At 39.2% G+C, this 25,812-nt stretch overlaps 1 protein-coding gene across 1 annotated transcript in view; it reads left to right on the top strand.

The window, feature by feature from the left end:
* The window catches only part of CACNA2D3 (calcium voltage-gated channel auxiliary subunit alpha2delta 3), an 871,226-nt gene extending 850,974 nt beyond the window's left edge, over window positions 1-20,252 (top strand). Inside the window, exons 36-38 of the mRNA XM_069561584.1 lie at window positions 15,171-15,286; window positions 15,500-15,579; window positions 20,081-20,252. Of these exons, the coding sequence (XP_069417685.1) occupies window positions 15,171-15,286; window positions 15,500-15,579; window positions 20,081-20,173 (289 nt within the window). The 3' untranslated portion in view covers window positions 20,174-20,252. The remainder of the gene's footprint in view (window positions 1-15,170; window positions 15,287-15,499; window positions 15,580-20,080) is intronic.
* The last annotated feature ends 5,560 nt before the right edge of the window (window positions 20,253-25,812 follow it).

The raw sequence follows: 25,812 nt of genomic DNA, 5'->3' as shown, positions 1-25,812 counted from the left end.
GTATATTTTGCTCTTGTAATTACAGTGTTCTATACACGTCAGTTAGGTAAAATTGTTTCTGTATTCTGAACAATTTTCTGCCCACTTATTCTGCTATCTGTATTGATTACCAAAAGAGGACTGTTTCAGTCTCCAAGCATAATTGTGAATTTGTCTGTTTTTCCTTTCAGGATGTATTAGTTTTTGCTTCATGCATAATAATCCTAAATGTGTATATACCTAACAGCATTTAGTATATATGTTATTACACATTTCGATGAATTAACTTTCTAATTTCTCTGATATCCTTCTTTATATTAATATACTCTTTGTACCTTTTCTCAATTAGTATTTTCATGATATACCTGTTTTAATATTTTTACTTTGAGCTTATCTATGTGTTCATAGTTACAAGGTTTCTTATGGACAGTGTATAGATGCATCTCACTTTTTTCTTCAGTATGTCAATTTCTTTTAATTGGTAATGTTTAGGCCTTTAATTTTTAATTTAACTGTTGATATGTTTGGCTTAAAAGCTGCCATCCTTCTAGTTGTATTCTGTTTGTTGTTCTTCTTTGTTTCTTGTCTCCTCTTTTTCTCCTACCTTGTTTTATATTTAATGTTTTATGATTCCATTTTTTCCTGCTGCAGGTTTATTACATGATTTCCAAGTAGATTTTTAAAATGAATATAGTAGGGTTTACAACATATTAATACAATTTTAATTTCTCATGGTTTATCTTCAAATAATATTGTTTCGTGTGTGATGTGCATACCTTATGAAAATGAACTCCCAATTCTTCTCTCTCGTTTTAAGCAACCTGGTATTTTTGTCTACATTTTTTTTGGCCCAGTCTCTCTTTACTCCGCTAAGATTCCAAATTCTGGTTTGTTACACTGCTTGGTTCTGTGTCATTGCTTATTGAGGTGCTATTCATTTTTGCCTGCACCTTTTCCCCCCTTTTTGTTTTCTAGTTTGGTGGTTGCTGTTAACTTGGCTTGACATTTATTTATCTTTCTTTCTATTGTGCCTAATCAGTTTTTAATTTATTTTATTATTTTTGTAATAGTTGGCTTCCCCCATAGCTCAGTCGGTCAAGAGTCTGCCTGCAATGCAGGGGACCCAGGTTTGATTCCTATGTCAGGAAGATCCCCTGGAGAAGGAAATGGCAGCCTGCTCCGGTATTCTTACCTGGAGAATCCCATGGACAGAGAAGCTTGACAGGCTACAGTCCATGGGGTCACAGGAGTCAGGCATGACTCAGTGACTAAAACACCACCATGGTAGTGAAGGGGAGGTGGTGACCTATAATTAATTTACAATGTTAGTTTCAAGTATGCAACATAGTAATTCAGTAGTTGTTACAAAATGTCAACTATATTCCCTGTGCTGCACAATATAACCTTGTTATTTATTTATTTTATATATAGTAATTTGTACTTTTTTAGTCTCCTACCCCTATCTTGCCCCTCCCTCCTTCTGTCTCTCCACAGGTAACCACTAGTTTGTTCTTTATATCTGAGTCTGTTTTGGTTTGGTTATATTTATTCAGTTCATTTGTTTTATTTTTAGATCCCATATGTAAGTGATGACCTATAGTATTTGCCTTTGTCTGACTTTTCTCACTATGTGTCATACTCTCCAGGTCCATCATCCATCCATGTTGTTGCAGATGGCAAAATTTCATTATTTTTATAAAATTATTATTATTTTTTATTATTATTGTTTTTCTATATGTGTATATATCAACCACATCTTCTTTATCAGCTAAAATTCACTGTATTTTAGATTTCAGGTATTGTATTTTTTCTGCTTTAGGATTTATATTTGGTGATTTTATGCAGTTTTCATATTTCATTGGAATTCCTTCATTCCTTTGCCCAATATATCTATGGTTTTAGTTTCATTAAAATAAAAATATTTTTGCATCTACACATTTACAAATTCTAACATTTGAGTCATATCTTGGTCTTTTTATTAACTGATTTTTCTCCTGAATGTTTTGTCATGTTTTATTGTTTCTTCATGTGGCTACCTACTCCAGTATTCTTGCCTGAAAAATTCCATAGACAGAGGAGCCTGGTAGGCTGCAAAGAGTCAGACTGAGCAATTAAAACACACACACACACACACACACACACACACACACACAGAACTCATGTTCTCTAAATCTTTAAATCTCAGGTGTTTTTTCTATAACTTGGGAATAATATAACCTGCCTCCTAGAGCTGTTGTGAAATAAACCAGTTTTAGGTAAAATTTTAAAAAAATAAAAGCTCACACAATGACTGCTCTGGTAAGGGCTCAATAAATGGTAAATGGTGATGACTGCAACAGTAGAGATGATGATGGTGGTGGTTAAAGTGTAATCATTAAAATAAAGACTTAGAGTCAAATAGGTTCGGTTGTATAGAGTTTTGATACTTGGATATTTGATGGGTTTTAGCATTTGGAGAAATTATTTAACTTGTCAAAGCATATACATTTTCATCTTTAAGATGATAATTCTTTGAGTTGCTGTGAAGATTAAAGGGGAACTGCTCAGAAAAGTGCTTGGCACTAGATAAATACTCCATAAATGTTAGCCCTTATTCTCATTATTTATAAGAAAAGACACTAATAGTTCCAGTGAAAATATTTAACAAATTCCTTACTCTTCTTAAGGGATTAGAAGAGAATGGTTCATGTCATAATTAAGAGGATTTACTGAAGACGCTAGTACCAAATAAATAAATAAATAAACAAAAGACTGAAAAGCTAAAATAATAGCCAAGTTTTAAAAATATCTTTTGTTGTCAGCTCTTTTGAGATTTTCTTCTGAGATGAGAAAAGAAAATTGAGTCCTTTTTGCTTTTCTTTCTATGGGGCTCTTTCCCCTATATTTCAAACACAAAATAGCTTTCCTTGCCACCTGCCTTGGGCTGATAATGCCAAAGAATCACTTCCTGCCCAAGTGGTTTTCAGGCTCTGAGTTGGCACCATAAATCTCAGCAAATCCTTGATGGGGCTGAGGATGAGTGGAAGTCATTATCATGGGTCTTTTGGACTCATTCCGTCTACAGTATAATAAATACCACCGTGGGACACTGCCTTGCAGACAAAGCATCATTTGTGTTCTTTGTGTGCACTTCCCATCAGCGAGTCATAAATGGAATGCCATAATATGTCCATTGTATATACATTTTTTAATAAATAAGTCTCACAAAGACAATACGCTTGTCCCATTTAATCTCAGCTCTTAACTATGAAAATGCAGCACATTTCCCACTCTAGTGAAATGATGCAGGATGGCCTGAGCCAGTCTGGCTCCTGGCAGGCCATCTGAGGAACACCTGGCAGAAGCTATCACGTGTGCTAAGGCTCGGTTCCCTAACCCCTAAGTTTTCCAATTATAATGTGATCAAGGAACATAATGACCATCATAAGGAATTTAAGAGTGTGCTATCTACTATCCTTTCATTTACAAATAGCAGAAGATTCATCTCAAGCAAGCTTCAACAGAAAAGTAAGGTGTAGGCTTACTGCAGCTTCCCACAGGTTAGGCCAAGACCCAGGTTGTCTCCTTGCCTTTTTTCCATGCATGAGCATAAGAAGGCTGTCCATTTCTCCAAAGGCTGAAAGCTTCCTTGTTCTTATGTGTTGAGGGTAGAAATAAAAGAGTTTAGGGTTTCAGTCTGATTGGAGTGCCTTAGGTCCAGTGCCCACCTCTGAACCAGTTACTTTTTTCAGGGGAAGAAGTTGTCCCAGTCAGTTCAGGCCCAGGTAACATGTCTGGGCAGGGTTAGCTCCTCAGAAGCACCTGGGCTGCCTGGAGGAAGGGTGGATTCCTGCACAAAGAGTAGGGTTTTGGTACCAAAGAAGGGAGATTGAATATCAAAGAAAACTGCTCTAGCGGGTAGGGTGGGGACCTCTTTTTTCCTGAAATCAGCTAGAAGTAAAGGGGTTTTGGATCTTGAACAATTGTTCAAATAAACAGTTCTGGTCTGCTAAACCTTGTACTTGATTCTGCACAGCTCACTTGTCTCCGAGCTTGTACTACTTTGGATTATATTTTTGTCTTTCATTCTTTTTCCATCATTAGTCAGTAAGCTTCAGTACTGAGCTGATGCATATAGAAAACAAAAATGAAGATCTATGCCTCACTCTCAGAAGTCTAGGAGACCAAATTATCTAAATTAAAAAAAAAAAAGGGTACCTTTGTCTGGTTATGAACAGAGATAGAGGAATGAGGAAGGGAGGGAGAAAGAGAGGGAGGAAGAAAGAAAGGAAGAGAAAAAGGGAGGAAGGAAAGGAGAGAAGACTATGGCTGGCTTGCTCACCTACTGTATGGTTAAGTAAATCAGCCCCTCTTGCCACCAGCCTTGTGTGTGTTTGTGTGTGTGTGTGTCACTCAGATCATGTCTGAAGCTTTGAGACCCCATGGACTGTAGCCCGCAAGGCTCCTCTGTCCATGGGATTTCCCAGGCAACCATACTGGAATGGGTTGCCATTTCCTACTCCAGGAGAACCTTAGAATAGAATAAGCTATATCATGGGGGGCCTATAGGGGAGCAGCAGCTTGCTGGCCGACTAACTCCTGAAATTTGAAGCATCTGTCGTCATGACTTTTGATTTGAGCTTATAATAGGGATTCATTGTTTGTTTTCTTCTTTGTTTTGTTCATGGCTTTTTTCTTTTTTAAACGTTTCATTGTTTTTCCTTTCTCTTGTGTTGGCCAAAATGTTCATTTGGATTTTTCCATAAGATGTTAAGTTTTGTCCAACACCAGGTACTTTTATTCCGAAATGGTTTCAAAAGGCATAAAATGTTAAGAGCAGTACAAAGGACTCCAGTATACCCTTTATGTGAAAACTTCATTTAAGTTTCAGTAATGGTCTCGGGAATGCCTTTCATAGTAGAGGGTCCAGTTCAGGACCACGTATTGCGTTGAGTTGTCACACCTCTCCAGACTCCTTCCATCGAGAGTAGATGCCTCGCTTTTCCTTAACATCTGCAAGCTGGGCATTTTATAGAATGTCTCTGGGTTTGGGTTTGTCTGATGTTATCCATGATTAGGTCCAAGTTACGCATTTTTTAACCAGAATGCCTCGTATCCAACACCCAGGGAGGCCTCTTGTTGAACCTCATCTTTACTTACTCTATAGGATAACAATTCCATGTGTTTGCCAGTATTACCAAAAGAGAATTTTCCATAACTTACAGTGTTCATATGGTTCCAAATGTAGCCTAGAGTGTTGATGTCTATGTTCCAGCCTTTTTGGTGTGGTGGTACAAGAGGGGGAAAAGGCAATTCCACTCCACATAGATACAGAAGTGTGTGTGTGTGGGTGATCCGGGTACCTGCAACAGGTCGTGGGAGAACGAAGGAGGACCTACTTCCTCATGTGAGGGAGCACTTCATGGGAAAAATAAGTCAGTCATTTAGAAATGAATCTGGATTCTCCAGGGGTTTGGAAAGAAGCGACTGCAACACTCAGCCTTTTGATTCCTGAGCAAGCAGCATCAGCATTATCTGAGAGCAGATGAGAAAGGCAGAAGCATGGGTGTCATACTAGTCCTACTGAACAGAATCTGCATTTCAACCAGATCCTCAAGTCATTTGTAGCATGGTGAGTTTGAGGAATGCTTATCCAGGCCAGTATGAATCAGTCAAGTAGCTTAGAAAATAGAGAAGCTTTGGTTCTAGAGGGATTCTAATGTAATTTGGTTTAGGTGCAGTCTAGGCATGTGTTTAAAGTGAAGTGAAAAGCTCCCCCAGGAAATTCCAGCAAGCCACCCAGACTAGCAGACCTTTGCTTCGATCTCAGTACTGAAGGGAAGGAAGCATAGTGCATTCAAGGACCCATGGTAGGTCAGCAAGCCTGGTTGTTGGGAAGGAGCATGCTAGCTTACATGTCAGGGCAGCTGAACACATGGGGATGGAGAGAGAGTACACTGGATCAAGCAGGGCTTTGTTTCACTCCACTGTAGACCATTGGCTCAGTGCAAGGGGGCCGTGGGTAGGTGGGAAGAGGGGGAAGGCTTCCACCACCGCAAGAATAGAGAAGAGGCCATGTCAGGGAAACTGCCTGGAAGGTATGCTACAAATCAAGCAGGGTGGCAGGGCCGGCTGCATAATGTATGGGGCACAGTACAAGGTGAAAATAGGGGCTGCTTGTTCAAAAAAATGGTGTTATTAAAGTTCTGAAAGGTAAAAGCATTTCCTTTTTTCTGTGGTCTTTCTTGACCTGTCATGACACTTTTAATCACCTATTTAATATCCTGCTCCTTCAGGCACAGGGACATTCACTGTGTAGGTGCAGGTCCTCACAGACATCCTGGATTCTGTCTCTGTTGCTCAGTGGGATGTGCAGCTAGTGCTGGGGGTCCTTTCCACTAGCACAGGACTGAAGTGCCATGTCCTGCTTAGAGAAGAGGACTCTGTCTCCCCTCTATGGCTCCACCACTTCATCTCATAGTGGATGGTCAATCCCCTGGGGGTTTGCATTTTAGCATCAAGACACACTTAGTACCTGGAGAAGGGGCTAAGTGAGAGGTTTACTCCTGTTAGGTCTCTGGTTGAAAATGCAGTGGTACTATGTATGTATGCTGTGGTACAGCCCCCTCCCCTCCACACCCCCAGGCCTTGATGCTCCCCATTCCTGCACCCAGCACTTCGCCAGGGCTGGAGTGTGATAAGGTTGGTGGTCCAGGACAGGAGCCAGGCAACTAGGAACCTCTCATCTTTCATACCCCTCATGCATGCCCCATTCTCCCTTGGACTTCACTTATAAAACACAAATTCAAAGATAAGATTAAAAAATTCAAGATAGCCCTGCCTGCAGAGCAGTAAACCCGAAGTGGCCAGGCCGTCTAAATGTGACTGCTCTGCTCTGTCTCCCTGTGTGACTGTACTGACCACTTGCCTATAAAGCTGGCCCTGGGGATGGGAGGTATTGAGGAAATGGTCAAATCAGGGCATGGTGATGTTAAAGAGGAAAGCCCTGTGAATAACTTCAAGATCTCTAATTTGTGTGACTCATTAGATGGTGGCACCAGTAGGAGATAAAGGGAACCAGGGGGAATAATTATTGAAAATGGGGATAAGGGCATGTTTTAGGTAGCTATGAATACTTCCTTTGTTCCAACATTTAATCATTGCTCATTTCTCTGGTTTAATTGCAGAGGTTGATGTTTTTCAAACAATGGCAAACAATAAAGGGGGGAAATGAACCTCCATGACTTCTTCTGATTCTGGACAGCTCTGAGTGTTCTATTCTGCAGTACGATGCTAAATTTGGTTCACAATCAAGTGCCTATTTCTATTTTCTTGAGGACTGTTTTCAGGGGTGGAATTTTTGTCAAATGTCTTGTAGGCACCTATTAGACAGATCCCACAGTGCTGGCTCTTTTCCAACTCTGCATAGGATGTCTTACATGAGTACATTTCCTGGAAGGATATGAAAAGGTAAAGTGGGGCCTCCTTGTAGCCCCAGACTGAGGACAAAGTGATGTGAGCACCACAGTTTCTAAAGGGAGAAACCATTTAGCTGGCTCTAATTCAGAATTGGAACCCCTCCCCTAACCCCCACCCTCAAGTTTATTTGAAGGTTAACAACTGGTCCATCTTTGGTCTACCACAGGAAGAGTGAGGGGCCTAGCAAGGAGATCGGGGTTCATAGAAAGAGGTGTTTTCCTCCAGGGAATACTTTTCCTTGCCAGGGTCCAGGTGGGTGGTGGGCGAGGCCAGCACTGGCCAAATGTCTGCTGAGTGGCAGGTGTGATGATGTGTCCTATCTAAGCAGGAGAAAGAGATCTGGAGAGAGAGGCCTAGGCTTAGGGAAAGAGCAAGTGGCCTATGGCTGGGCCAGCAAAGATACCTGTTTCCCAGGGGACAGGTGGACAGTATGGAAGATTGTCAGCATTTTGCTTAAACTCAACAAAGGGTTGCTCTCCAGGTGAGGTACGCACTAAGGGCAAGAGGCTGTGGGGCGAATGCTGAAGTCAAGAACTGCATGAATGGTCATGTTGGAGCTGTGTTGAGGAGCTCTAGATTCTCAGGAGAATCCACGATAACCTCACAAAAAAGCCAGCATTGTGGTCCTGAGCCACATGGAGGACACCAAAGGCCAAACTGTTACAAAAGCTGTGGCGAGAGATTGCACCAAGGCCTGGTGAGTAGGAAAAGCTTGCTTCTCTGCTGCTCCATTTCCCCATCCCAAATGACTGAAGGAGCTAGAAAATAGAACCTTGAAGGAATGACAAGTGTAGAGCTTCAAACTAGATAGGAAGTTAAAGCAGTAAACTAGATTGAACTAATTTTATTAACCTCAAGTGGTCAGAAAGTTAGAGAATCTATACACAGTATCATTTCTAGTTGAGAAAATAAAAATTCAATACAATGGGGTTGAAAATAGAGACAAAAAAATTGTTTCAGAAACTCCCTGGTGGTTCAGTGGCTAGAACTCTGCATTTTCGCCGTCGAGGGCCAGCTTCGATCCATGATCAGGGAGCTAGGCTCTCACAAGATGCGCCGTGTGGCCAAAAAAAAAAAAAAAAAAAATTGTTTCGTGTTGCTATCTCTATTAAGCTGAGACAACTCAATAAGCTTGTTTATTTGCATTCCTGGGTTAATCCTCATGCTCTGTGCTATATTTTAGTATCCTACTGAAGTGTGTTTGCTGCGTTTCACTTAAGATCTTTGCATCAGTATTCATAAAAAGAGATTATTCTATAGCTTTTCTTTCTTTTCTTTTTTTTTTTGGTATAATCTTGGTCAGATTTTATATCAAGGTCCTTGATGAAAGGAATTCAAAGTATTTTCTTCTTTCTCTGTGCTCTGAAGCAGCTTAACTATTTTAGAACTACATGTGCCTTGACATGCTAATGTGATTCACCTGTGAAATTTCCCTGACACTTTCGAGTGTGAGCAGGGGAGGCCCTGCTGCTCATTCTTTCACCTGGTTTGAACTGAACCATGAATAAGTGCTGGTATTCCCCTTTTACTTCTCCCATGCCACAGGAAACCATGGCTATGATTTGGAAGACGGCCTCAATATTTAATTTCTAGTTTAAATTTAAGCCATTTGTCATGCAAGGCTTGCTCTCCACAATTTATGGGCCTGGGTCAGTGTAGAACATTTAGGGGCACATTGGGAGAAACAAGCATCTCCCCACCTCCAAAGAGAGTAGGGTCTTTTGGAGATCCATATGCCCGATCTACTCCAAGAATACTACAGCCTAGAATATGGTCATTGTCAGATTCAAATCACTTCCCCATGACTTACTCTTTGTCTTTTATCTTTGGATAAAATATGGAAAATTTGTAAATGATAAAAATTGATAAAAGGTTAAAAAAAGTTTAAAAGGTTTTAAGATTCTGTCCTGCCCAATTATTTTTTAAGCCATTGTTTTGTACCCAGTTAATCAAAAGCAAACCAACCAAGTTCCCCAAGCATGCATCCTGGGGTCCTCTGGGAACTTAGCCATAGGTTCCCCCTACCACCACTACCATACACGCTTGTCCAGGCAGCATTCAGGGGAAGCAGTACAACCGCTTTCCTCATCGGGGTAGCAAAGCCCCCTTGGCAGATAGTTAGTCCCTGTTGTCAAGGAAGGCTGTCTTAAAATTGCATCATCATTTTTCCTGTAGTTCTTTCTCTGTCTGCTGTGGATGGAAGAGGGAGGACTGGGTTATTTCAGTTCCGGCAATGGACACATCAAAACTGCTTCCCTTTTCCCTACTCTGTTTCCCTTGAGGACCTAATTTATTTCACGCATTTTGACCTATCTCTGTTGAAACGACCGCTGCGGTTCTCTGTTGAGGCCTTTCCCTTCCGCCTTTTCTGGCCCGCAGGCCAACCCCCCAGGCCACAGTCCTCTGCACAGTGATGTCAGTCTGGCTGCTGGGCCCAGCTGGATGGAGGTGTGTTTTATGAAGTTCAACCCTGCACCCTGGGCCATAAATACACATTGTGCACATAAATGTACAGCTAACACTGGCCAGACCCCTCCAAAGAACCCTGTTAATAAGCAGACAGTAAGTCTTGAAAATATGGAAAAGCAGTTAATCTTTCCGCTGGCAAATCCTTCATAGGGGGTTGTTTTCCTCCGCTGCAGTAATAGCTGCCTGCAAAGATTTTCATCTCCTAGGACTCGAGGTATAAGTAGGGGGTTACTGTGGAGCTTCATGAGCACACTTGGGAAGTCTTCACCTTATGGGGTAATGTGTTAAAAGGAATAATGTCCTATACTGGTCGTCATTAAGCATCCATTTAGAGTCTGGGTCTGCCCTCAAGGGGCTTGAGCACTAATAATTCCAGTACAGGACAGAAAGCCGGTTGCCTATGACTGCAGTCCCACAACAGGCCTGGGCTCCAGAGGTGTGCAGCTCTGCCTGTGTTTCTCTAGGAAGTCACTTAGTCTATTGTTTCCCCTTCTTTGAAATGGGCACAATCATGTCTTTTTTCATATAGCTTCTGTAGAAGTTTACTTACGCTCTCTGAGTCCCAGTTTTCTCTTTTGTGAAATAAGAAGATCAGTATTCTTTGCTCTCAGCACAATATTCCATTTTATAAATGTTTGAAGAATACCTGTACACATTCTTCTTATAGAGAACTCCAGTGTTATAGATTACGTTCATGATAACCCTGTATGTGAGACAGCAAAAGAGACACAGATGTATAGAACAGACTTTTGGACTCTGTGGGAGTGGGAGAGGGTGGGATGATTTGGAAGAATGGCATTGAAACATGTATACTATCATGTAAGAAACGAATCGCCAGTCTAGGTTCGATACAGGATACAAGATGCTTGGGGCTGGTGCACTGGGATGACCCAGAGAGATGATATGGGGAGGGTGGTGGGACAGGGGTTCAGAATTGGGAACTCATGTACACCCGTGGCAGATTCATGTCAATGTATGGCAAAACCAGTACAGTGTTGTAAAGTAAAATAAAAAATAAAATAAAATAAAATATAGATTACATTCGTTTCCATGGACAATTATTCCCAGTCTTCTCTTTTTCACTGCTGCCATCCTGTTCTCTCACCCCCATCTCCTCCTCCCTTGCTCTCTCTCCCACTGATGATATGATAGGAGGATCAGACTTGAGGATTGGGATGGGGGTTCGGTAGACAAAACGTGCATGGAGCCAATACATGCTTGCTTTCTGGAGAGACGAAAGGTCAAGGTTGTAAACTGCCTCTAATCTGTTGAACAGCCATGACTTCTATCTATGTGTCTCAGGTAGAGAAAGGGAGTTGCCAGTGGGTTGACTGGAAGAAGAACATAGATGGTGGCTGTCAGTTTGGAGACAACATGATTTGTGCCTTAAAAAATATTCAGTTTCGCTTGGTCCTTACTTTTCTTTTATCACTAGAAAGACACGTCATATGTTCTGATCTTTTTTTGTGTTCTACCCACATGTGCTCCACTTGCTTTGTACATTTATTCCCCCTGTGTTATCTCATGTTATTCCTAACACAAATGATAAGTCTTACCCATCCCATTTACTTTTCCTGTTCTCTGTAGCAGAATCAAATACTGTTAGATGAGTATTTTGAAATATTCCTAAAAATATTTATGTATAGTTTTGCAACATTATTTTCCCATTACTCTGTTTTGGATATCTTTCATAACACTAAATAGACATCTTTTACCCTTTCATCTGTTGCCAAGTAAGCCATAAAAGAGATACACTGTTGCTTATTTAATCATTCCTCTACTGATGGACTTTCAGATGGATTTTGTTTTTTCCTCCTCTCCATGAACAAGGTTACCAAGAGCATCTTTATATGTCATCTTGGGTTCTTGAACAATAATTTCTCTTACTGATAAGTAAAACTACTGGAAAAGTAGGATCTAAATTGTTTTCACTGAAACAGTAACAAATTATTTATATATTGCCTATTACTTTCCCACCAACAGTGTAAAATAATAGTCATTTCTTCAAACTCTCAGTCATGTGATATTACCATAAAGTTTTGCCATTCTGATGGTAAAAAATGAGTTTGATTATTTCAATTTCATTTTAATTTACACATACTTAATTTTAGTGAGATTAGACCCCTTTTACATATCAGTTGTCCATCTGTGTTTCCTCTTCTGTAAATTATCTCATGGGTTTTAATACTAATTAAGGGCAAACAATTTCCTTCTTCTCTCTTTTTTCTTATAAACTCAATTTTATACAGTTGTCCAGACTATATTTATATGAAATCTTAGGACCATCACCTCAAATTCCATCAAAATTCCTGTTGGGATTTTATTGAGATTACTTTGAATTAAAAGATTACTTGAAGGAGAATGACACCTTTAATATATAACCGTTCTCTTTCACCACCACTGTGGAATTAGGGTTTTTTTATGTTTAGTAAAGTTTGATCATTTTCTTCATAAACATCTTTTACTAGATTTATTCTTGGGCATTTCACAGTAATTATTGATACTATCAATGGTTCTTTATTTCATAAATATTTTTTCATTGGTTATTGCCAGTGTCAAGGAAAGACTGTGGTTTTATATGCTGATTATGTAACTGGTTAGCTTGCTTGGTTCTTTTCTGTGTTCTAATAGTTGGTCAGTGGGTTCATATGGATTTTCTACAAACACATATCTGTTCTTTGGGTGATTTGGTAGTTTTCATTTGTGGGTAGATTCTCATGAGCATTTCAGATTTTTTTCATGCAATTGGTTTGCTTGTATTTTTATAGCCTGGCCAAATGTTGATAATTTATACATTATCCTCCAAAGTGTGTTTGCTCTAAGTTTTCAAATTATTTGTAATGATATACATAATACTCACTTAAGAGGTTTACAGTGCCTCTGTCTCTTTTGGGTTTTAATGTAACTTTGTAACTTCTTTGTCTTGATCAGGAGTGTCAGAAGTGGACTTATGTCCTTGTTCTTTTAAGTCTGAGTTTGATTCTTCTAGTTATCTTCACATTTTTACTTGCATTTTCTTCTTCTTTTATCTTTATAAATTCATTCTGTCATTGGCTCAGTGAATATTTACTGAGCATCTGCTCTGTCCCAGGCATAACTAGGTGCTGGGGGTAAAAGATCACCATGGGCAGACACAGGCAGCTTTTTTCCCATGGAAACCACAGTTTGCTGTCAAGGGGCAGACAGTGGGCAGATAAGGAGAAAGTGGAGGCAAAGAAATTTGAGAAGAAAGGCAGTGTGGTTGTTCACTTGGTGTCCTTGACAAGAACTGATTCAAGAGTGTGGTAAGGACAACAACTTTATTGGAGTAGATGTGTGAAAGGAAAGAAGTGAGGAAGTAGAGAAACTGAAAGACATGGAAAGAGGAAAAATGGAGAGAGAGAGAGCGATTGTCAGTATCTCTTCTTAGGAGTTGTACCAACAACCTTATTGGAGTAGATTTGTGAAAGGAAAGAAGTGAGGAAGTAGAGAAACTTGAAAGAGAGGGAAAGAGAAAAAAGGGGGAGAGAGCGAGCGGTTGTCAGTACCTCTTCTTAGGAGTTGTACCATAAATGAGGACAGGGAAACAGGGTAGTAGCTAAAGGTAAGCTAAGGGAGTTTTGTGCAAACTGAAGAGAGTGGCTAGAAAGACAGGAGGAACTACTTATATATGCAATGATCACCTCTCTCCTCTTCCCTCGGTCACATCCTTGCAGGAGCCTGGGGGCTGGACTTTGGAGAGGGGCATCAGTCCTCAGTCCCCGTGTACCACAAGGGAGACTGGGGGTAGGATACAGGCACAGGTTTCTGTTCTTAATTTTCCAGCTTCTTGTTTCAAAAACACAGTTCATTTATTTGCAGACTTTATTCCCAATAAAACATATTTAAGGTCACACTGCACAGATTGGGCTGTTCTCAAATTCGCAAGGATTAACTGGATGTATTTTTAACTATTAATTTCCATTGTTTATATTTTTGCTATTAATTTCTAATTTTATCCAACTGTAAAAGAATATGTAACTGATGCTTTCTGCTCTTTGGAATGTGTTGCAGTTCCCTGCATTTGAAAATAGCGTATTCTGGATTACTTAGGTCTATAAAGTGTTTGCTGTCAATTTTATTAATAAATAAGTCATGTGTCCATCAAATAGTTTTGGTATTTCTATCAGCTGGTACATCATGATCATAAAAATTCATGTCATATCTTATTATACTGTATATACTCTAAAGAATAGAATACATTTATTGAGAGAAAGATGAATAAAGATAACTTACAGAGAAATTGGCCATTTTTCTAAGATTATAGTCTAGTTCAACCGAGTAAACCAAATTTGGTAAAAATATCATGAAAAATTTATGTGACAGGATTCTAGACTTGAGGCTAAATATTCAGTTAATCTATTTGCTCTAGAAGAATACGGGATTTGTTCTCCAACTTGTTCCTCCAAAGAGCTGGTATTTCTGGTTCAAGGAGTATTATTATGATGACATTGCTTTGTCATTTCAGTGTAGTGGGTCAGATGAGAAAGAGGTATCATTAAAATTACTTATGTTGGACTAAGTGTACAGATGGGCCCAGAAGATTAAAAAAAAAAAAAAAAGTGAGGAAGGAAAGCCCAAGATGGCAGGGTCGAAGTATGTGCACTCATCTTCTCTTGTGAGAACACCAGAATCATGAGTAGCTATATGGCCTTTGTGCCAGCATAACCTGGTCTCTGAGACGATTGGAGCTCCTTAACCAGCTAGCATTGATTTCATCCTAAACAATATGCCTCTGTTATGGGCAGACATTGTGCAAAGTGATTCAGGGAAAGGTCTAGGAAGTTCATGTTCTTTTATGATTACTGTGACATGGCTTCAGTCTATCCTTGAGGTTAGGAGGAGAGAGACATACACTCAGAAGAACATCAAATGCAGCTTGCAATGGTGTTTAAGCCCTAGGAGAAGAAAATGAGTCTTGGAAAAGCCTAACCTCTTAGAGCTTAGAAACTGAGGTCATTTAGCCAACTCTGACTCTCCTGTTTCATGGACGTAAAAGTCTAGTCTTTCCGAGATGAGTTGTGTGAGCTACCTATGGACATAGCTGTTGTCTTCTTGGTGAAGCTTCAGATTTGAAATGAAGAGCCTCATGGAAAGAGGCAACTTGAGTAGTAAACCAGTCTCTGAAACTTGTTTTCCAAAATACTATAGCAGTTCTCCCACTCTGGAGGAAGTTTTCCTCATGGCTATTAACCTGGGGGATGGTAAGTGACCACTCACTATCTCTCTGCCTCTTGTTCCAACAGGTCCTTTGTCATTCAGCAGATCCCGAGCAGCAATTTGTTCATGGTGGTGGTGGACAGCAGCTGCCTCTGCGAGTCTGTGGCCCCCATCACCATGGCACCCATTGAAATCAGGTATATCCTTTTGTGTGTCAGTCCAGCCGCTGATAAAGCTGGTAAGGGGGATCAGCAGTAAGGAAACACAGGGGGAAAATCTCAGAGAGGGAGAGATGATATTCTTTCCACTGTTAGAGAACAGGTGTTAAGGGAGCTAAGTCCCAAGTTTTGACATCTGAAATGCAGAATAAGGAAAAGGAGCATCTTGGAAATATGCCTTAACTACAGTCAACATAATGAATCACTTAAGTGTGAACGTCTAAAGGCCCAGAAGATCAGAAGGCGTCCGGAATCTTGTCATGGCTTCCATCCTGAGGTAATCTGATACCCCCTCCTACTCTTTTACCATCAGATTCTCCATGAGGATCTCACAGCCGTCAGAGAACTATAGCTCAAAATTTACTCTTGAGAAAGTCATCCCTTTCAGGCAAACCAAGAAATAATATATAGGAATGCTAATGGTACTCTACATTCAGCCTCTCAATGCCTTCTTATTTAGTCTGTACTTAATAGTCTTTTCTTATTATATTCACATATATTTTTTAAAAGCCTCTTTACTATCTTCCCTTTTACAAATGTGCTATAGTTTTACCACTTTCCACTATTTCACATAAAGTGGCTCTGACCATCTTGTTTTACTTATTTCAAATTGTAGTTAAAGTTATTTTCCCTTGCTTACTTTTAGACAGCCTTTTACTTATAAAAAATTCATGTAAAGCAAAAGTCACAATACTAATGTCAGATCAATAGTCACAATATCTAAATGTGGGATAATAAGCCTTTAAACCCCCTATAACACATGAGGTCACAACTATAAAGGCACTACATTTACACCAAAAGTGATGATCAGAGAAAAAATTAAGCTTCTAGTAAGAAAAGCAAACTTATAGATGTAGGTGAATTGTGTCCTTCAAAGTTGTAGGCAAAAAATTTAAATATAGCAAAAAAATTACAATTTAAAAATACTCCACCTCCATCTTGAAAAATAGAAAACTAGCCTAGACCAATTTTTATAGGGATACTGAGAAGATATTTATTTTTTGTAAAATGCCACTGTAGCCCACTGAGTGTTAATGTCACCTGTAAATACCAAATAATTTTAATGTTATTTAAACTATCCAAATACTAGGAAATATTTTAAAGTCAGAGTAGTGCTAAGAAGAATTTGGAATTTATTGAGAATGTTTGCCTCTATGTTCAAGGGAGAGTTCGATAACATATGCTGTAAAGGCTTTTGATAAAATCCAATGATCACCTCTAATAAAAGGTCTGTGTTAAATAGAAATATGAATAATTGTCCCAACACAATAAAGCCACTTCATTTGAAACCAGAACTGCATGCTGCTGCTGCTGCTACTGCTGCTGCTAAGTTGCTTTGGTCATGTCTGACTCTGTGCAACCCCATAAACGGCAGCCCACCAGGCTCCTCCATCCCCAGGATTCTCCAGGCAAGAATACTGGAATGAGTTGCTTTTTCCTTCTCCAGGTCTTGCATGCATGCTAAGTCCCTTCAGTCATGTCCAGCTCTGTGCGACCCCACAGACAGCAGCCCACCAGGCTCCTCTGTCCACAGGATTCCCCAGGCAAGAATACTGGAGTGGGTTGCTATTTACTTCTTCCCAGAACTGCATACTTAGCACTAAATTCACAAGAGTAAAAATCTTTTAAAGGTAATAAGACAGATTGCTTTGGAAACTAGATACATGATAAACACTAAAAAACAAAAGAGCAACAACAATGACAAAAAAAAAAAAAAAAACCACTGTTTTTTTCTTTAAGGTTCTAGACCCAGTAGGATGAAGTCAGTGGAAAAGAATAGATACTCTTATGTATGACAGAAGTTCAGTTCAAAGGGGAGAACATAGAATGGGCTTGAATGGTAAATGATGGTCTCATAAGAAATTCTAGGGATTGGACCCATACTTCTGGATTGGAAGAATTAGCATTATTAACATGGACATAGTACACAAATCAGTCTACAGATTCCCTATCAAAAACACCCACAACATTTCGCAGAACTAGAACAAATAATCTTAAAGTTTATATGTTACCATAAAAGACCCAGAATCACCAAAGCTGATCTGAGAAAAAAGAACAAAGCAGGAGGCATCACCATCCCAGGTTTAAGACAGTGCTATGAAGCTACAGTAATCAAAACAGCATGGCATTGCCACAAAAACAGACATATGGATAATGGAGCAGGATAGAAAGCCAAGAAATAAACCCACATGCCTATGGCAATTAATCTTCAATGAAGGAGGCAAGAATATACAATGGGGAAAAGATAACCTTTTCAACAGGTGGTGTTGGGAAGGCTGGACAGTCACATGTAAACCAGTGAAGTTAGAACACATCCTCACACCAGAAACAAAAACAAATTCATAATGCCTTAAAGGTTTAAATATAAGACATAGCACCATAAAACCCCTAGAAGAAAACATAGGCAAGACATTCTCTGGTATAAATTGTACCAATGTTTTCTTAGGTCATTCTCCTAAGGCAATAGAAATAAAGTAAAAATAAACAGATGAGGCCTAGTCAAACTTATAAGCTTTTATACAGCAAAGAAAACTATAAACAAAACAAAAGGAAAACCTAAGGGGTGGAAGAAAATATTTGCAAATGATGCAACTTCAGTTGGCTTAATTTCCAAAACATACAACAGCTCATACAACCCAAAAACAAAACAAAGCCAGAGAGCCCAGTTGAAAAATGAGCAGATGACCTAAATAGACATTTCTCCAAAGAAGACATACAGATGACCAACAGGCACATGAAAAGATACTCATCATCACTAATTATTAGAGAAATGCAAATCACAACTACAATGAGACACCACCTTATGCCAGTCAGAATGACCATCATTAAAAGGTGTACAAATAACAAATGTTGAAGGGAATGTGGAGAAAAGGGAACCCTCCTACACTTTTGATAAAAATGTAAATTAGTGCAGCCACTGTGGGAAACAATATGGATGTTCCTCATAAAGGTAAAAGTAGGGTTGCCATATGATCCAGCAATCTCACTACTGGGCATGTATCCAGACAAAAATATCATTTGAAAAGATATATGCAACCCTGTCTTCACAAAAGCACTGTTTACAGTAGGCAAGGCATAGAAAGAATCTAAGTGTCCACCAACAGATGAATCTATTAAGATGTGTAGTGCGTGTGTATATATAATGGAATATTACTCAGCCATACAAAAGAATGAAATAATGCCATCTGAAGCAACTTGGAGGAACCTAGAGATTATTATACTAGCTGAACTAAATCAGAAAGAGAAAGACAAATACCATATGATATCCCTTATATGTGGCATCTAAATATGTCACAAATGAGCATATCTACAAAACAGAAGCAAACTCACAGATATAGAGGTGGGGGGAAAGGATTGGAAATCTGGGATTAACAAGTCAAAGTTATTATAAATGGGATGGATAAACAACAAGGTCCTACTGTATAGCACAAGGAACTTTACTCAGTATTCTGTGATAAACCATAATGGAAAATAAAATGGGAATATATATATTATATATATAGTATACTTTGCTGTACAACAAAAATTAATATAACATTGTAGATCAATTATATGCCAATGAAATTTCTAAAAGAAATTCTAGGTATTGAAGAGACCTTCCTATCCAAGACCAAAAAAAGTGGAAGGAAAACATTTATTTAACTATATAAAAATTATAACCTATGATGAAAAAAGATGACTGAGAGTCTGTATCCAATTTATAGAACCTGAATACATTTATAAATCAAAGCATAAAGAGCTCTTTAAATTGATGAAGCAAAAACTGCATTTAAAAATAGACCAAGCTCTGAGACTTCCCTAGAGGTCCAGTGGTTGGGACTTTGCCTTCCAATGCAGGGAGTGCGAGTTCAATCCCTGGTTGGGGAACTGGGGTCCCACATGCCTCATGGCCAAGAAAACCAAAATTTAAGAAACAGAAGCAATGTTGTACCAAGTTCAATAAAGATTTTAAAAATGAACTATAAAAAAAGGATCTTTAAAAAAAAAAGAAACAATTAACCAAGGACATGAAAGACACAAGTCATTGGATGATCAGAAAATACAGGTACCAATGAAATATCTGGCAATAGCCATTGAAGGCAAAAATATCCTTTAGCTCTGCACTCTTATTCCTGGACATCTTTACCTTAGGCCAGAGCAGGAACAAATATCATTTTTGGTGAAGGACTTGCATTCAACACTCTTTGTAACAGTAGAGAACACGTGAGAAGATGAATGACCATCAATAAGAAAATAAAAATAGACTGAATAAAAGAAACTTAGAATAGTAGACATGGAGAAATTTCTGTCAATTAGTAGATGAAAATCATAGTACAGAAAGGAGTAAATAATATGATTTAATTTTTGTAAAACAGAACCTCCCTTCCCTGAAATCAAAAAGAAGTCACACGTGTTAATGAAACTTTAACCAAAACCTTAGCCAAGCCTCTGAAATGATCTGAGATGTGATCGTTTACTTAGAAGGTCAATGTTTTGCTTTTATAAAATAATCACAACAGACATCTCTACCAACAGTCCTTTACCTCTTGAATGTTCTGCATTGTAGTATGCAAAAAATTATTTTGAGTATTTTATGCATTGATAAGTGAAGTCAGAGATTGTCTTTACTAATGTGATGAAATGTACACGAGTCCATTTCCTGGACATTATCTAGATTCCAAATGATTTTGTTCATATGCTGGAGAACAGGGAGAGATCTGGGGACGCCACATACCTTGGGAATTTTAAGGCATCTTGGACTCCATCTCCGCTCTAACCAACCCTGCCTTTCCCTGTAGGAGAATGCGAGGGAGTGTGGGGGTGCACCGAATCTCCAGGCCAAGATGGTCCTGATCCTGTTCCCTCTGCTTTTGATGCTCTTCTCAAGGTGACATTGATGGAGATGTTCTCTTGGCATGCTAAATTATGGATAAACTGTGAACCAAACTATGGTGCGACATAGGAGACATGAAATGTAGTCCAACCATCAGCATCTCATGATTTTAAACTGTGCGTGATACAAACTCTTAAAAATATGTTGACAGAAAAGTTATCTTTTTACTTTGCCAGTCATGCAAATGTGAGTTTGCTACATTATCATCATCCTTCATCAGAAACGGGACTGCAAGTGGGCAGCATCCCTTCTGCTTGAAACCCATTGAAACCAATTTAAAACTGTGTACTTTTTAAATAAAGTATGTTAAAATCATAATCTCCTGGTTTGGGTTTTGTTATCATTTTATTGCTGAGAATACAGACTGGAAAGTGCATGAAAAAGTCACCCATTCCAGACGGCAAGAAAGAATGGTTGTTGGCAGAGACTTTACTCTAAAGCAGATTCTAGACAAGCATTTAACAATTGTTTAGATGCTCTACTCTGTTTTAAAAATATTTACAGAAGTAAATCAAAATATCATCTACAGCAGAAGAATTTATTACACAGAACCCTGAACTTCAATAGAAATCATAATTTGGATGAGAACACAAGCTTCCATAATATTTAAGTGTTGAAGTATTTGGGAATAGAAATAAAGAAGTCATAAACCCTAGGAATTTGGTCTGAGAAGACTTGAAGGAGGAAAGAATGGTGACTACAAATGACTCAACTTTATTGCTTGAGAATTTGGCTTCTAGCTTTCCCCATAAACAAGAGATGAAATTCAGTCTTATATGTTACAGAATGTGAAACTACTCAGACCTGTAAGCATTAAAACACTGGATTGTGAACCAAAGAAAATAGATTCCATTGGATTGTGATTCCAAAATAACCATTCCAAGTGGAATAATTTCTGTGCCTAGGTAGAAATGAGAATGCCTTTCTTTAGAGGACAAACATCTAAAAGTCATGTGGGGAAATCAAACTCTTAAAAAAAAGGCTGCGTTAGCCTATTGATATTTTAGAAAAACTGATGTTATCATACTACTTTATACTATAATGATTCCAGTATTTATAAGAATAATAGTACTGCATTGTTATGCTTCTTTCAATTACTATTTCTCCAACCCACAAAGTCTTCTTGCTCCTGAAGCATCCTAAGTGGACACCTCCCTCAGGGCCTTTGCACTTGCTATTCCCTCATCACAGGATGCTCTTTCTCCCAGATATCTGCATGCTTTCCTCCCTTCTTCAGGTCCTTCTTTTGTGGCAGTCCTTGTTTATAGTTGTAACTTCCACACCCCTTCACCCCTTCTCTCTTCCCTGCTTGATATTCTGCCATAGCAGTTATCACCATTGGATTTGTTTATTGTTTGTCTCTCCCCAGGTGAATATAAACACCAAGAAGGCAAGGATTTTATTTGTTGTTTTTTATTTTGTCACTGCCATATTCTCATCTCCAAGCAGAGAAGAGTAGAGTATCCAGCTCAGAGCAGACCCTCAATAAACATTTAAGCAAGTAAGCAAGTGATAGTAGTAGCAAGAATTGCGGTACCAACATAGAGGTGGTTGTGTATACCTATCCCCGTGCTGTAGCGCCATGTGGGAGGACCAGAGTTACTGGACAGAGCATGGAGTAATAGATATCCTCTATTATCCTGCCATTGCCAGTTTTTGAAAACTTCTAATGACAGTATTAATGATTGATGCCAATTGTCTCCAAAGGGATCCCATCACAGAAAGTTTTATTAAAATGTTTGGTTTGCTACTTATAATTAAGATAAACTTTAAAGTGATGCAGTTAAATCTAACCGTATGGCACAGTTACTAAAATTATAAGCTTTGACATTCAATATAATAGGTTAATGGATTCAGAAGTCATCTGGAGCTAGCAGTATTCTTCCTGAACTGTTAGAAAGCTTTCATATATGTGAACATTCACAAAAATATAGTAGAACATTTGCAATAATATTGAAGTTAGACTAATAAATCACAGTCCAGACAAGAATATTTGTGTGATGCCTTTATCTGTCCTAAAATAACAACAGGGCAACTCCATATGCTATACATTCAGTAGATTAAGATGATGTAGGACACTAAAATAAGATAGAAATGGCAGTGGTAAAAAGTATGATTCAATGTATGAAGCAGTTATAAAGTAAGGAACTGTAGCATTATTATTCAAATTATGAGCAGTATAGCACTGCAGAGGATAATATTTCTCTTGTTATAAGAGTCTGTATAGTTTAATAAAATATTAAAATAATAGGGAGAAGAGCACAGTTTTATTACTCTCAATATTAGAGGTCATAATGATTTAGCAGACCCTTGAGGGCCATTTGCAGTGTGTGTGATTTGGGAGCTTTGTGAAGATGCCTCTAATTGGCACGCATATGCTGGGGAGCCTGTCAGGGGCATTTCTACTCATGTGACTTTGTTTTATGTATCCAGCTCTTAGCAGCTGCAATTCCTACTAGGGACTTTGCAGGCATCAACAAATCCCGGGCAGCTTTGCCCACTAGAGAACGTTCAGAAATATCTGGAAACATTTTTTGGTTGTCACAGTTTGAGGCAAGAGGAAGTTTAAAACAAATTAATAGATGCCACAGACATTCTGCATCCCCACATGGCATCTAAATTGTGTACCTTGGCTCCGCCAATGCTAGGAATCCCTTACATAGTGTAAGCTACTAAAGTACAGATTCAATTCAGTAGCAATCCTTGTATATCATATCCTAAAATACTCCGATGATGGGGTCCTTGTTGTCCTTCAGGCCTTAGCAGTCTTCCACTGAACACCAGGGAATCCTTGCTCTCCGCCTGCCATTTCCTTCAGAGCAAGGTGCGCACAGGGCGCTGGCATTTTCCCTTTCACTCTCAAGTCTCCCCTTCCCACACCTTGTAGGAGGGAGCTAAACTGTCTGAATTCCCCACGCTTTTAATTACTTCTCAAGTCCAGTGACACCCAGCAAGTGTTTGCGGAATGAATAAACCATCTCCACGATTCTGTTTATGAGACCTTCTATTTACAAGTTACTGTGCAGAGAATTTCCATCACCATTTCCTACCCCTGTTATTATTCCCGTTTCACTGGTGAGGAAACTGGACTTGACAAGCAAGTTACCCAGATTGCTAGAACCGCTAGGAGGCAGGGCCTCCTGCCTTCACCATTACAATACTGTGTACCACATGCATCAGTATGGCGGCAGACCCTGGTCCCCTCAGACAGGTACAAAGTCAGGATGGCAGTACTTTCTTCTAGTTTAGGATACTATAATTCAGCAGCATTTGGACACACGAAAGGCAATATATGATAGTAGATTATAGTGATATTCTTTGTTAGCTGTGGTTAGAAACAGCAGAGTAATATGGCACTGTGGCTACATCTGTAGTATATTGAAAATACAGTACTTCCTACTGATACACACATTTTAGGTGATGTAGTATGCTTTAAACCAAGAGTCAGGAAGTTTTTTCTGCAAAGGACCAGAGTGAATATTTTAGACTTTGTGGACCATGTCGTCTGTGTCTGTTGCAACTATTGAACTCTGCCATCATAGCACAAAAGCCCCTTGTGTCCCATTAAAAGTTTCTTTAAAGGACACTGAAATGTGAATTTCTTATATTGTTACATGTCACAAAATTGTTATTCTTTAGAAGTTGGAAGCATCTAAAAATGTAAAGATCACTCTTAGCCTGAAAGCTGTACAAAACAGGCAGTGGGCCAGATTTGACACATAGGCCATAGTTGGTCAACTCCTTGATTTAGAAGATTGCTGCTGCCAATTTTTAAGGTTCTCATAATGTGATAACTCAGGAATCTCCTCACAACTTACAGGCATGCATGCTAGAAGGTGTCAGCACTATCAATATGGGAGCTTCTATAGGACAAATATGACCACATGATTTTGACTTTAACATCACACAAGCTAGCACTGTTTAGCACATTGTAAGTACCTGAGTATAATCTAATGCCTTTATATGTATTTAACTAAAACCATAAAAGAACATAACTCATGATAGTGTGCAAGCATCAGTGCCTCTCAGATTGTAAGGGGAGAGTATTGGCTGACATAATGTAGTTCAGCACAGTATACGATCAGTTCTGTTCCCATAATTATATGTAGTAAAGCAAAATACGCTGTGAGAAGCGGCACAGTGTGTATAACAGACGTGAGGTTCAGAGATGACTTGGCTAAGTGACACAGGTGGTGATGGAGAAGGAAGGCCCTGTGTACTTTGCCACCTTGTTGACGTTCCCCTTGTCACTTTCTTTTCCTGCCAGATGCTTATTCTTGAGACCCAGAAAAGAACAGTTCCACCAGCCATATTGCATTATGCTGTTGGTAATGCTGGCTCCAGCATTACTCCTGCATCATCCCATATACTGTCTTTACAGGAAATTTGACAGTATAATTATTTCACAATATGGTGCAGCGATGACACTACTATCATTTCAGTCTCAGTAACACAATCATGCTCTACCTACCTTTTCTAACAGGAAGGCTGTTCTTGTCCATAGTCCTGGCTTGCTTCTAGTTATGACAACAATGCAGCTCCTACGCTGATGCAGCCTGCAGTTTTAGTTGAAAAAACACAAGTGCTAATAGGGAGCCCAGTGGTCTATACAGGACTATAACCTACATCTGGAAAACCACCATTGCGACTGCCAAGTTTTCAGAGAAGTAGTTAAGGAAGCATCCCGCTTCTTGGGAAATCACATTTCTCCATTTCACATCACTAAAAGCTTGTAATTTGCCCAACGCACTTGGTGACCACTTGGGTTCTGTGCCAGCTCTGATATTGACAATAGTCTCTTTGCTGCATCACTCTATGTGGTAGAACTATAATTTTAGCATTGTTATGATAGTATTACTAAGCCATGTCACACTTGTTTCCACCTCGGAAGTAATTCTGGCACTACAATAACTAGTGTGTAATATCTATAATTTTAGCAAAAGTACACAATCAGTCTAGCACTTAAATAGTAAGTATTCACTGAAAAGATACGCTGCACAAATATTTATAGAATTGAGGTACCATAATGTCTTTTGGTTTAGCACAGTAATAAAACAATATCCTGAAAGACCATACATTTTCAGTTCAGTTCAGTTCAGTTGCTCAGTTGTGTCTGACTCTTTGAGACCCCATGAACTGCCACATGCCAGGCTTCCCTGTCTATCACCAGCTCCCAGAGTTTGCTCAAACTTGTGTCCATTGAGTCGGTGATGCCATCCAACCATCCCATCCTCTGTCCACCCCTTCTCCTCTTGCCTTCAGTCTTTGCCAGTATTAGGGTCTTTTCCACTGAGTCAGTTCTTCACATCAGGTGGCCAAAGTTTTGGACTTCAGCTTCAGCATCAGTCCTTCCAGTGAATATTCAGGACTGATTTCCTTTAGGATGGACTGGTTGGATCTCCTTGCAGTCCAAGGAACTCTCAAAGAGTCTTCTCCAACACCACAGTGTGAGTCCTAATATTTGTAATTTGTAGTTTTAAGTAAGTATCATATATTTTGCTGCCAATATTTAACATCATCCATGTTATTATTCTTTATCATTGTAGATGCAGTGCATGTAAGATATACTGCATGTAAACACAGCTATCTCCAGGGGATCTTCCCGACCCAGGAATCGAACTCAGGTCTCCCACATTG

Source organism: Ovis canadensis, chromosome 19 (assembly GCF_042477335.2).
Source record: "Ovis canadensis isolate MfBH-ARS-UI-01 breed Bighorn chromosome 19, ARS-UI_OviCan_v2, whole genome shotgun sequence".
Classification (NCBI taxonomy): domain Eukaryota; kingdom Metazoa; phylum Chordata; class Mammalia; order Artiodactyla; family Bovidae; genus Ovis; species Ovis canadensis.
The sequence above is the reverse complement of the archived record's forward strand: the minus strand, read 5'-3'. Positions and strand labels throughout refer to the sequence as shown.